Below are 12,737 nucleotides of genomic sequence, written 5' to 3'. Positions count from 1 at the left end.
ATCTCATTGAATGGCTGAACAGGCTCAAGGGGCCAAATGGTCTATTCCTGCTCCTATTTCTTATGCTCTTATAAGGGAGAGGAAAGTGGGGGTGAGTGGGAGATGAGGCAGGAGGAGACAGGGAAGGGGAGAACAAGAATTGTTTATTGATGGCTCTGGACATCATGGTATGGGGCAGGCTTAATGGGCCAGTTGGCCTTTTTCTGCCCATCAATTTTGTGTCATGGAATCTGTGATTGCAAAGCTAGTTTTTCTCTAGACCCTAACTGAGAGGGAAACTAGAACTGAAATGGAAACAGAAACCAAAACCGAAACAGAAGCTGAAAAAAATCAATTTCACATTTCCAGGGATATTTACATTGGTTAGAACCAGATAAAAGGAGACAGAGTCCCCACCCCCGCCCCCCCACCCCCTCCCCCCCCCCCCCCCCCGCATCCCCAGACAGGCAGATCAGGCAGGGATGGAGCACCGGCAAGCAGAAGAAAGTGAAGTCTGAATCCAGGAGCTATTTCTGTGATTTAAAGTAACCGTCTAATCCAACCAAGCCATACAGTGCACAGGCTGTCACTGAAGGACTCGGATAAAGGGAAGACTGATAATCCACACTATCAAGACTGCCGCAAGCAGAGCTGAGGAGGTTCTGGAGAAGTGTACCTTGTGGAGAAGACCCCACCCACAGAGTCCGGATTGAGAGGGATCTGCTGTCAGAAGAAGAACAGCGGCTAAACCCTTGAAGAAAGGAGCTGAAAATCTACCTGAGTAAGTTCAGAACCATGGAAGAACTGTGTGACTGTAATTGTTGACATATATGCTGGATGGACTGCCCAGTGAAACCGTGAGACCCATCTCTATTGTATCTGATAGTTAAAGGGTAATTTGTAACATATATTGACCATGATCTGTCTGTTGATTCTTGTTTAATTTGTGTTGGTTTTGGTTTGAGTGTTTGAGTCTGCATTGAGTCTGCATTGAGTCTATGGGCCGAATGGCCTCTTCCTGTGCTGGACTATTCTATGATTCAATTCATACACCTGAGGGGCTTCAGCTGGATCAAAGGTACATTCTGTTTCGAACTTCATGATGGAACAAGTCAGCAGGCTGATAGGTTTTTACCTGTCGGTTCGTGCAGATTGGAGAAAAAGCATTGGTTCCACAAGCAAAAATGTTCTTCCCATTAATGAGCAGTACACGAATATAATTCTGACATTCCACCTGAAACAAGGGCAGAAAGGTAAGAGAATAGGGTCAAAGCAAGAACTTGCACTTCTATAGAACCCTACATGGACTCAGGTCGTCCTGAAGCACTTTGCGGTCGATCAAATACATTTGGAATGTAGTCACTGTTGTTTTTTGTAATTTTTAAAAATTTATTTAGAGATACAGCACTGAAACAGGCCCTTCGGCCGACCATCAACCACCCATTTATATTAATCCTACACTAATCCCACATTCCTACCACATCCCCACCTGTCCCTATATTCCCCTACCACCTACCTACACTAGGGACAATTTACAATGGCCAATTTACCTATCAACCTGCAAGTCTTTTGGTGGTGGGAGGAAACCGGAGTACCCGGCGAAAACCCACGCAGACACAGGGAGAACTTGCAAACTCCGCACAGGCAGTACCCGGAAATGAACCCGGGTCGCTGGAGCTGTGAGGCTGCGGTGCTAACCATTGCGCCACTGTGCCGCCCAATGTGGGAAATGCAGCAGCCAATTTGCACACAGCAAGATCCCACAATCAGCAATGTGATAATGACGGTATTGTTTTGAGTGATGATGGCTGTGGGATAAATGTTGACTCAGGGCACCGGAGAGATACAACCCTGCTCTTCTTCAAAAATCACCTTTTACACCTGAGAGGACAGATGGGGCCTCGGATTAACTTCTCATCTGCAAGACAGCACCTCGAACAGTGCAGCACCCCCTCAGTACTGCACTTGAGCGTCAGCCTAGGTTTTTGTGCTTAAGTCCCCAGAGTGGGACTTGAACCCACAACTTTTCAAGTTAGGAGACAAGAGTGCAACCCACTGAGCCACGGCAGACACAAGGTGCAACCAACAAGTTATCAGGAAGGATGTGGCCGATGCCATTTAAGGTAGAGTTACATGCCACAGGGAGGTGGCATTTAGGAAGATGAGACTAAATGGCTGAAATGTGTCTCTCATACACACCCAGCTTGTGACAAATGCTGTGGGTCCCACTCATCAAACTCGTCCTGGGTAAAAGGCAGTAAAAATACTCCAATTCTCCAATTGTTGGCCATCACTTTCACATCAGATGCCATTGCTTGAATACACAACAGGACAAATGGGATTGTATAAAAAGGATTGCTCAACCATCCACTGAAAAGGCCCAATTTAGACCAAGCAATTGCTTTGTAAATCCCGAGAGAAAACGAACAAATATCGACAGCGATAGCCCAGTGTTACTGTAATAATTAAATTACACGGTAACTCCGTACTGATGATGATTTAAAAGTTACCTCGGTCTTCCCTTTACTTTGACAGGCCCTCCTGGTGTCCTCCTCAGGTCCCCATTCTATCGCCTAGGAAACAGGAATGTACAAGTCATGTCACATGCTTCAATCACTGGAGAGTGAAATTGTGAGGAATGTGCGTAGGAAGGGAGAGGGGAGATGGGGAGCGGAGGGAGGAGAAGGCAGGGGAGTGGAGGGAGGAGAAGGCAGAGGGGTGGGGAGAGGAGCGCAGAGTAGGGGAAATGTAGGGTGACTGAAGGGGTGGTGGAGAAGAGGGGAAGTTGAAGGGAGGGGACAGGAGGGGGAAGTTGTGGGGAAGGGAGAGGTGGGGACGTGGATGGGTAGAGGAGGGGGAAGGGAGAGGAGAGGGAAGGGGGTAGGGAGGAAAAGGGGGACAGGGTAGGGGAAGAAGGGGGAGGGGAGACAGGTAGGAGGGAGAAAGGGAAAGGGAGAAGAGGAATAGGGGAGGGTGAGGGGTAGGGAGGGAACGAGGGGGTTGGTGGGTGGGGAGGGAGAGGGAGGAATTCATTCTAATTAAAGAAGTTTACTGATACTCAACATTCTACAAGGAGACTCAGTGAGGAATCTGTGTTGCTAACTTACTGTGTGTACATTACAAACAGCAATGAGTAAAGCAATCCTTCGGAAACTCTTGATAATCAACAAGTCAATAGAGGGAAACCATTTTCATTTGCATGTAAACATTATGTCTGCTTTGCTGCTCACATGAATTATTTCAATGAAGGGAGGCGCACTCCATCATCAAGCAGTGCATTAACCCTTCACCTACCTGATGCTAAAAGCAATCGCTAATTTTTCTTTTCTCTTGGGGGCGGGCCTTCTCACCTGAAAGCGCCATCTCAGTCTCTGAAGTAACCCTGTCCAAATGGATATGTTTCCTACCAGGCAGGCCCGCAGGTTAATCAACCTTGACATCAGAGCAGAGGCCAACAACATCCATCCTCTGACGGGGGTTACTGAGCAATCAGGGACAGGACCCTTCTCTCAGTCTGTGCAGACCCCCTCCCGCCGACACCACCTAAAGGGACTAACAGTTCATGAAGCCACTTTTCATGCAACTGTTACTTTACGACTGAAAGACTCCATGAAACTTGCTCTGATCACCAGCTAATTAATCATGCCGTAGAGAAGGAGGCCATTCGGTCCATCGTGCCTGTGACAACTCTTTGAAGGAGCTATCCAATTAGTTCACTTCTCCCCACAGCACTGCAAATTCTTCCTTTACAAGTATTTACCCAATTCCTCTTTGAAAGTTATTATTGAATGCGCTTCCATCATACTTTCAGACAGAGCATTCCAGATCATCATAACTCGCTGAGTAAGACAATTCTCGCTCCTGCCATTGGAAAGTGTCTCCCTATTCACCGATCAAAGCGCCTCATAATTTTGAACATCTCTATTAATTCTCCTCCTTAACGTTCTATGCTCTAAGGAGGATGTTCCTAGCTCCTTCAGTCCCTTCTCATAATTGAAGTCCCTCAGGTACTATTCCAGGTAAATCTCCTCTGCAAGGCTGTGAATCTTTGGAATTCGTTACCCCAGAGGGATGTAAGTGCTCAGTCGGTGAGTATATTCAAGACTGAGATTGGTAGATTTTGGGGCACTAAGGGAATCAAGAGATATGGGGTATGGCGGGAAACTGGAGTCGAAATAGAAGTATGGTCTCCTCCTGCTCCTGCTTCTTACGTTCTTATGAAACGCTCTGACATCCTTTTATTTTTTTATTTAGAGATACAGCACTGAAACAGACCCTTCGGCCCACCGAGTCTGTGCCGACCATCAACCACCCATTTATACTAATCCTACACTAATTCCATATTCCTACCACATCCCCACCTGTCCCTATATTTCCCCTACCACCTACCTATACTAGGGGCATTTTATAATGGCCAATTTACCTATCAACCTGCAAGTCTTTGGCATGTGGGAGGAAACCGGAGCACCCGGAGGAAACCCACGCAGACACAGGGAAAACTTGCAAACTCCACACTGGCAGTACCCAGAATTGAACCCGGGTCGCTGGAGCTGTGAGGCTGCGGTGCTAACCACTGCGCCACTGTGCAATACTCCAGCTATCAAACGCCTTGCTATGTTCTATGTTCTAAGGCCTCACCAGAGATTTAGAAAGGTTTAGCATTTTTTTTCTTGTGTGATTCTAGGATTTTCACGTCCACTTCTCTAACCTTGAGTCCAATCCACGTGTTGTTCTCTGCACTAGTGGAGAAGGAATTCCTAACTTAAGACACTTTAGAAAGGATACGGAGGAGGTTTACCAGGATGCTATCAGGGATGAGGAGATGTTGGAAAAGTTAGGATTGTTCTTCTTGGAACTAAGAAGGTTAAGGGGTGACCTAATAGATGTTTACCAGATGTTGAGAGGTTTCGATAGGGAAAAGCTATTCCCTTTGGCGAGTGGGTCAATAACCAGGGATTTAAAATCATTGGCGAAAGATCTAGACGGGAGATGAGGAGAAGGTTTTTCACTCAGGGAATTGTCGGGATCTGGAACGCATGACTTGAAAAGGGGGTGGAAGCTGATTCCATAAATAATTTTAAAAGAGAGTTGGGCAAGAACTTGAGGACGTGGAACTCACAGGGTTATAGACAAAAAGCAGCGGCATGGGACTAAACACGATTGCTCTTTCAAAGAGCCAGCATACGCACGATGGGCCGAATGGCGGCAAGTTCCAAACAGTTCTAAATTTGCCTTTTAGGGTTCTGAAGATGTGGCTCCTTATCTGACTCGCGCAACCGAATTTTAAAGTAGGTTAATTTAAACTAGCTGAACGGCCCTACGCAAAATATAAGCTCAACTTTCTTTCCTTGCTGAATGCTGGCAGATCTGTTCTGCATTTCCATTGCTATTTTCACATTCCCGCCTTTTCCAGAGAATTTTCTTTCAAATTCCGATTGCAGCAAACAGCAGCAGAGTTGGTGGGTCGGGTAACAGGAGGCCAGGATTGGTGGGCAATGGATTGCAATGTGATGCTTCTGTCTAATCATTTGTCCAAAAGGAATTCAAAGGAGACAATACAAAAACCCAGACTAAATGAAGCCATTGAGCTGGAGAGCAGAGGTTAGACTTGTCGGAGGTGCTGAATTAGCTGCTGGAACCCAATACTGCAACCAGGGGAGATCGGGTCAGGTCATCAAGTGAATGGGCAGCCAGAGGTACTGAAACTTGAAAAAAAAGGCAAAAAGTGTTTTTCCCTGGTTTCCCCTGACAACAGCAGTCGGCCCCAAAACGTGAAGAGCACAATCACTTTATCCCCCGCCTACATTACAGCAGGCCGACAGTAGACACCAATACCTGGCTTGCAGGAGAAAGGAAGAAGCTGGAGGTGGAGGGGAAGGGGTGGGAGGAGGATGGGGGAAGGAGGGGTGGGAAGAGGCAGGGTAGGGTGAGAGAAGGGGGTGGAAAGCCGATGATATAGGAGAAGGGGCGGGAAGGGATAGGTGGAGGGGGTAAGGAGAATGGGAGAGACGGGGTGGGGGGGAAGGGGATGGTGTGAGGGAAGGGACAGGGGGTGAGTGGAGGGAGATGGGGAGGCAGAGATGCTAGGTGGGGGAGGAGTTGGGCGAGGGGGAGTGGGATAGGTGGGGTAAAGGTTGGAGGTAGGGGTGATGAGGGGAGGGAGTGAGGGAAGGGGATGGGTATAGCAGGGTGGTGGGAGGGATAAGGGGTTGAAGTGGGGGATGGGTTAGGGAGGGGGAGGTGGTGGGTTGTGAGAGAAGGAAGGGCTTGCAGAGGGGGTGAGGGGAGGGAGATGGGTAAGGGAGGGGAAGGGGGAGGTGGTGGGAGGAGAAGGGTGAAGGGTTGAGGTGGATGTAGGAACCAGTTCCCTACATTCAGAAAGCCCTCAATCCAGCAGCAGATTGAAAAGCCGTCAGCAATGCACCATTATTCCGGCTGGTCAGCTGATTTATATTCAGGAATACAGCAGCATCTGCAGTCAATGCCCTCTTAACCTAAACCATTTAAAGTGACATCTTATCTAAAAGACAGCAGTTTTTAAAAATATTGACTCTCCGTTGCACTGATTTGGAGCAACAACAATTAATCTTGTACAATATATAACCAAGGACTAGGCTCTGTACATCCAGGCACGGAGAAAAGGAAGAGGGTGCAGGTTGTCATCAGGGAATTTAACTCTTAAATAGGAATCACATACTTCTCCCGTTGCCTAAAGCCAGGTTCACTGATTCTGACTGGCCTTCTACTGTTGGTACCATTTCACATCCACATAAATCATGCTGTTACGTCTGCACATGGACAAAATCGATGCTGGGCTCATTGCATCAGACCCAGGGCACACAAAAACTGGAGCCAAGGGTGACCCGGACTGTGAGAGACAGGGAGAGAGGGAAAGAGAGAGAGAGACAGAAACAGAGAGAAAAAGAGAGAGTGCATGTGAGAGAGAGTGTGTGAGAGAGTGTGTGCATGCAAGTGTGTGAGTGAGTGAATGTGAGCGAGGGTAAGTGTGTGAGTGTGACTGTGTGAGTGAGTGTGAGAGTGACAAAGACTGAGAGAGATGAGTGTGTGTGTGAGCGTTAGAAAGGGTTTGTGTGAGGGATAGGGTATTAAAGAGGGTGCGTGGCTGAGATAGTGGGCTGGATTTTGTTCCCAGCCCAACGTCGGGTTCTGGCGTTGCGGGGGCACCAGTCGCGGTGAAACGGAGTGGCAGGGGCCGCCACAGAACCCGACGCTGGCACTGTCGGACCCAGTCTTTCTGGGAGCAGGATAGGCCGATGTCGGCAATTCGTGGCCCACAGAGTACCCCACCTCCACCCCACCGCCAGGAACCACTGTACCCCTCGGGACCCCCCTCCCACATACTGAAAGCACATGATCCCACACCCCCCCTCCCCTCACTGGGGCCTTCCCGACCGGCCCCGGCGACCCCGCCTCACCTACCTCGGGTCCAAGGTTCCAACGCTGGGCCTGGGTCTGAGGCCTCTGCAATCCCGGCAGTGGCCACCGCTCTCTGTGACGCTGCCAATACTATTGAGCTGCCGACCCTGTGATTGGCTGACAGTTCTTGGGGGCGGTATCTCCGTCCCTATTAAGTCTTTATAGGGACGGGGATCCCACCTCCTTCAACTTTGATGGTCAAAGACCGGAGGATTACTCTGGGGGCCTGAAGAAGTGCGGGGGGGGGGGGGGGGGAACTCCCCCCAACCTTTTGGCCTGGCAACATGACCCCCACTACCTGCACAAAATCCAGTCCAGTGTGTGTGAGAATGTGTGAGAGAAAAAGAGAGGGACATAAAATGAGAGTGATGTGAGAATGAGAGAATGCACTTGAGAGAAAGAGGAAAAAAAGTGAGAACATATGTGTCTGATAATATTTGTGTAAAGTGCCTGGGGTTGTTTGTACTATGATAATGGCATGATATAAATGCAATTGTCATTAAGAAGGGGAGTGTGTGTGCAGGAGAGAGTGCATGAGAGAGAGTGTATGAGAGGGAAAGGGAGAGATTGTGTGTCGGTATTGGGGGAAGGGGGGGAAACAGAGTCTGTGACAGAGAGAATGAGTTCACCTCCATGTCAAACTTCTTCAACCAGAAGCTGGACCTCCCACAACAGCAAACAAACTAGCCCCGGGTGTCTCTCTTCTCTTAAAAGCCCCCTCCCCAACCCCCTGACTGTGACCCCATGAGACGTCTGAGCTATTTATGTCTCTATCTTTGGCTGAATCCTCAGTTCACGAGGGAAAAGTGGCCTCATTCAGCCTTGACTATGTGATGGAACTGACAATAGAGATTGCCCATTGTCCTGGATGATTGATGCCTCGGCCAATGTGCTCAAAAAACACACACACACACACACACACGCACGCACGCACGCACACGCACACACACACACACACCATCACAAAATCCACTTAGCGCGCGACCTTAAATCCGAGGGAACAGAATGGGGAGAACTCTGCAATTGCAAGATGTTGTAAAGCTCATTAAATAGCCAGATAGGATAAGGCACAAGTAGGATGTTAAATACAGGTTTAATGGGGGAATCAATGTGCAAGGTGTGAGTAGAGGAGAAAGAAGCGGGGGCAAAGTAGACACTCGTTGCTGCAGTGGTTGTAAGCCTAGTCGACAGAGGTCCCATCACACGAAAAGGATTTCATTTCTCGTGCCTCCCAGTAGGATTCCTCTGTTCAGCTGATAATACTGTAAGACTTTTCTTCCGAGAAAGATTTCCCCTCTAATTAACTGTCTTCCTCTCTTGAAAGTGCATACTCATGTCACAGGTACAGTTCTATAGGAGCCAATCATCAAACAGTACTTGCCCACTCTTTCCACATCAACTTACTCAATGAACATCAGAAGGCTATTGGACCATGGGGAGTATTGTGGCCAATCATTATTCTGTCCTATTCTCTTCTCCCTAAAATTCCCCCAACACCCCACCCCTCCCCGCTTTGCTCCACGGTTGCACAACAGAAGACACTGACTAACTACCAGGAGCAGGAAAACTTCTCTATTCGTCAGCTCCTGGTACAGGGGTCCTGAGGCCAACACCAACGCCCTTAATCTCAACCCAGATGAAGGCAGCCGACTCAGTAAAGCACTTTGGGATGTCCTGCAATCGTGAAAAGTGCAAAAGAGATACAATTTCTTCCTTTCTTTCAGTGCCCATGCAATGAATTGCATTAAAATTTAGTTCAGCGTCACTGTTGCAGCAGTCCTGGGATTCTCGTGATTGTGACGTCAATTACAATCATAGAGTAATACAGCACAGAAACAGGCCCTTCGGCCCATCGTGTCCGTGCCGTAAGTTGATTTTGTTTACACAGATCCAAAGGATAGTGAGTGGTTATGTACTGTAATGGTTTCAAGGCTGGTGTCTGAACACAAGGAATAGCCAGAGGAGGGATGGTGTGATGGAGAGTGAGAGTGGCACATGGAGTGGGGAGACCCCGGGCACCACCAGAGGCATGTACACATGCTTTAGCTTTCTTGCTATTCCCCGAGCGTCTGCAGAGGTGGACTGCAAGGGCTGGGAGACGTGGGGGAGGGGAGAGGGAATAGAGGACAGCATTCTTCTTTTGAAACAAGCCAACATTGGTCACACTAAGTGGCTTTTATTGCGCAGCTTTCCCTTTTCCCCCACCCTCTTTTGTTTTCGTAACAGTGTCAGCACTGAGTGGCCTGCTTTGAGCTCTGAATGATTGATTTCTTTAAGGCATGCTGGCCACCCATCATCCGCCTCCCCCCCCCCCACCAGACCTCCTGGTCACGGTATCTTGAGGTAGGAGCATTTTCAAAGTCAATCACTGGGAAGCAGCGTATTTCAGTGCAAATCCTGTCAGGACCTGCCTGGACCTCAGCTCGCTCCCAACACCTGGCTCCGAGTCAATGCAGAGCCAACTCGCCCAGTATCTCTCCCAGGTCTGTTGGTGCCAAGCCTCAGATTCAGACAGGCCTTTTGCGTGAGAAGGTGAAACCTCATCCACCATCACCCTTCCCCTCACACCTTTCAACAACAACTAGCATTTATATAGCGCCTTTAACATAGTTAAAAAGTCCCAAGGCGCTTCGCAAGAGTGTTATTGGACAAAAAAGTGACACCGAGCCAAAGAAGGAGACATTAGGACAGGTGACCAAAAGCCTGGTCAAAGAAGTAGGTTTTAAGGAGCATCTTGAAGGAGAAAAGAGAGGCGGAGAGGTTGAGGGGGGGAATTCCGGAGCTTAAGGCCGAGATGGTTGAAAGAGCAGTCACAATGGTGGAGCAATGGAAATCGGAATGCTCAAGAGGCCAGAATTGGAGGAGTTCAGATATCTCGGCGGGTTGTAGGGCTGGAGGAGGTGACAGAGATAGGGAGGGTGAGGCCATGGAGGGGTTTGAACACTACAGCTGGCCTTCAGCTTGGGCTTTGAGACGATGCCAACCCCATGTATTACAAACAGAACAAAGCGAGGTTCAATATCATATGACTCTCACTGGTCAGTCCTTGTGCCCCTCGATTTCTGTTCTCACATTTCTCTCCGAAAGGCGCAGGGTGAGGCAAGGTGCATGGGCACCAGCCATCCTCTGAGTTCTCACCCAAGTGGCCAGTCTGCATGCATGTACTTAATGAGGCTACTTGTCCATGGGAAGGAAAGGCAGACTTGCATTTATATAGCACCTTTCATGACCTTATGACGTCCCAAAGTGCTTTAAAGTCAATGAAATACTTTTGAAGTGTAGTCCCTGTTGTAATGTAAGGAAACGTCGCAGCCAATTTGCGCACAGCAAGCTCCCACAAATGTGACGATGATCAGATAATCTGTTTTTTGTGATGTTGATTGAGGGATAACTGTAGGCCAGGACACCAGGGAGAACCCCCCAGCTCTTCTTCACAATAGTGCTGTGGGATCTTTTACGGGAACCTTTGAGGGCAGACGAGGCCTCAGTTGAACATCTCATCCAAAACGTGGCACCTTCGACAGTGTAGCCCTCTCTCACTGAACTGGAGTGCCAGCCTACATTGTGTGCTCAAGCCTCTGAAGTGGGACTTGAACCCATGACCCTGATGACAGGATCATCCAACTGGGTAACAAAGAGTTTGTTTGCTTTCCAACTGATGATACATTGTGAAGATGGGCATGTTGGGTGCCCAATGGTGGAAGTGTGGTCGGAGCGAGGTGGGGCAGGTCAGTTGAAGGCAGGAGGTCACATGATGAAACCTCCAGGAATCTGTCCAAACAGAGTTGGCAACTCCGAGAGGAATAGCCTAGTGTTTATGGTACTGAACTAATAACCTAGAGGTCGTGAGAGCAAATCCCGCGATAATTCAATAAGTCATCACAGTGGAAAATGACCATGAAAGATGTTGCTCAAACCTCACTGGCTCATTTACATTATTAATGTCCTCACTTACATTGATTGGCACTCATAAGTGAGAAGGCACTGCTGATTCTGCTATATGCAAATTTATGTGAAACCTTTATAAATATAAATCTGATTCTTAATTCAATCTCGTATTTTAATAAACTGAAAAGCAAGTTTAGTGCGAGAACGAGAGAGTCTGAAGAGTGTCTGTCCAATGCTCTGATGGATGAGAAGCCACAATGCAAACCTGTCCTAATTCACCAATTAATTAGGAATTAATGAGGCCATGGTCCGACTCACAAAAGGCACTAGAGAGCTGTTGTGGGAAATGGGAAAAGGCAATGCTGGTGAACTGGGGTTTGCTCTTCTGAGTTTGCAATTGATGTACATTATTGGGGCAACACATTATCTCAATGTGGGCATCACTGGCAAGGCTGGCACTTATTGCTCATTCGTGTTGCCCTTGAGAAGGTGGAAATGCAAAACCTTCTTGAACCGCTGCAGTCCACCTGGTGTAGGTACACCCACAGGGCTGTTAGGTCGGGAGTCCCAGGACTTTGACGCAACAGTCAAACAGAAAAGGGTTGAATGTCCCAAATTAATGGTTCTGGATGACAGCAGGAGAATGCAGATTTTCTTCAACGTCCACTCAAATCAGCTGAAGGACCAAACATGACCTCAACGCCTCATCCGAAAGACAGCCACCTCTGAAAATGCAGCCTTCTCTCCACACTACACTGACGTATCAGCCGAGATGAGACTGGGGTTTGGACACAGGACCTTCGGACTCAGAGACAAGTGCACTGTCGACAGATACTGAACAAATCTGGACAGGGGCATGAGGAGGTGCGGGTGGGCGGGGGGGGGGGGGGGGGGGGGGAGATGGTGGGAGGGAGAAATAAAAAAGAAAGCAATGGAATTTTAGCTGCAGGATGTGCTGTGCTCTCAACTCCTATGTTGTAATCAATTTATTGTTCTTTCACCCAAGTAAAATTAGATCTCACTGACTGAGAAAAGAGAGAAATAGTGAATGCAACCTGTATAAAGAATAGTAGATGTCCTGGAGCTGGTTGCAGGCAGTAACTGAATCCTTAGCTTCTTCTGAATCACATGAGCAGGGAGATCAAAGCCTGGGTGGTTTCATATAGTTATCAGAAACGCTTGATTGAGTTACTGTCTTGTAACAACCAGGCAGTCATTTAGTGCTTGGTTACTTAATACTTTCACTTATGTTGCAAGGACACAGAGATAGTGGTGTAGGGTCTGGGAGTACACTAAAGATAGCATTTTTGTCTGGTCTCTCCCCATCCCCCAAAGTTGGATGGACGCAGAGAATCAGGAACATGTGGGCTATTTAAGAGTGAAATCAGAAAGTACCTTTTCACATAAAAGGTAGTGGAAATCTGGGGTTCTCT

At 48.2% G+C, this 12,737-nt stretch overlaps 1 protein-coding gene across 2 annotated transcripts in view; it reads right to left on the bottom strand.

The window, feature by feature from the left end:
• sema5ba (sema domain, seven thrombospondin repeats (type 1 and type 1-like), transmembrane domain (TM) and short cytoplasmic domain, (semaphorin) 5Ba) overlaps nt 1–12,737 on the bottom strand; it is a 340,802-nt gene that overhangs the window by 135,851 nt on the left and 192,214 nt on the right. For both annotated transcript variants that reach the window (XM_068034843.1, XM_068034844.1), the window contains exons 6-7: nt 2,490–2,552; nt 1,115–1,213 (exon numbers count right to left, since the gene is read on the bottom strand). In XM_068034843.1, coding sequence (XP_067890944.1) covers nt 1,115–1,213; nt 2,490–2,552 — 162 coding nt within the window. The remainder of the gene's footprint in view (nt 1–1,114; nt 1,214–2,489; nt 2,553–12,737) is intronic.

This window comes from Heterodontus francisci, chromosome 7 (genome assembly GCF_036365525.1).
Source record: "Heterodontus francisci isolate sHetFra1 chromosome 7, sHetFra1.hap1, whole genome shotgun sequence".
In the NCBI taxonomy this organism is placed as follows: Eukaryota; Metazoa; Chordata; class Chondrichthyes; order Heterodontiformes; family Heterodontidae; genus Heterodontus; species Heterodontus francisci.
The sequence above is the reverse complement of the archived record's forward strand: the minus strand, read 5'-3'. Positions and strand labels throughout refer to the sequence as shown.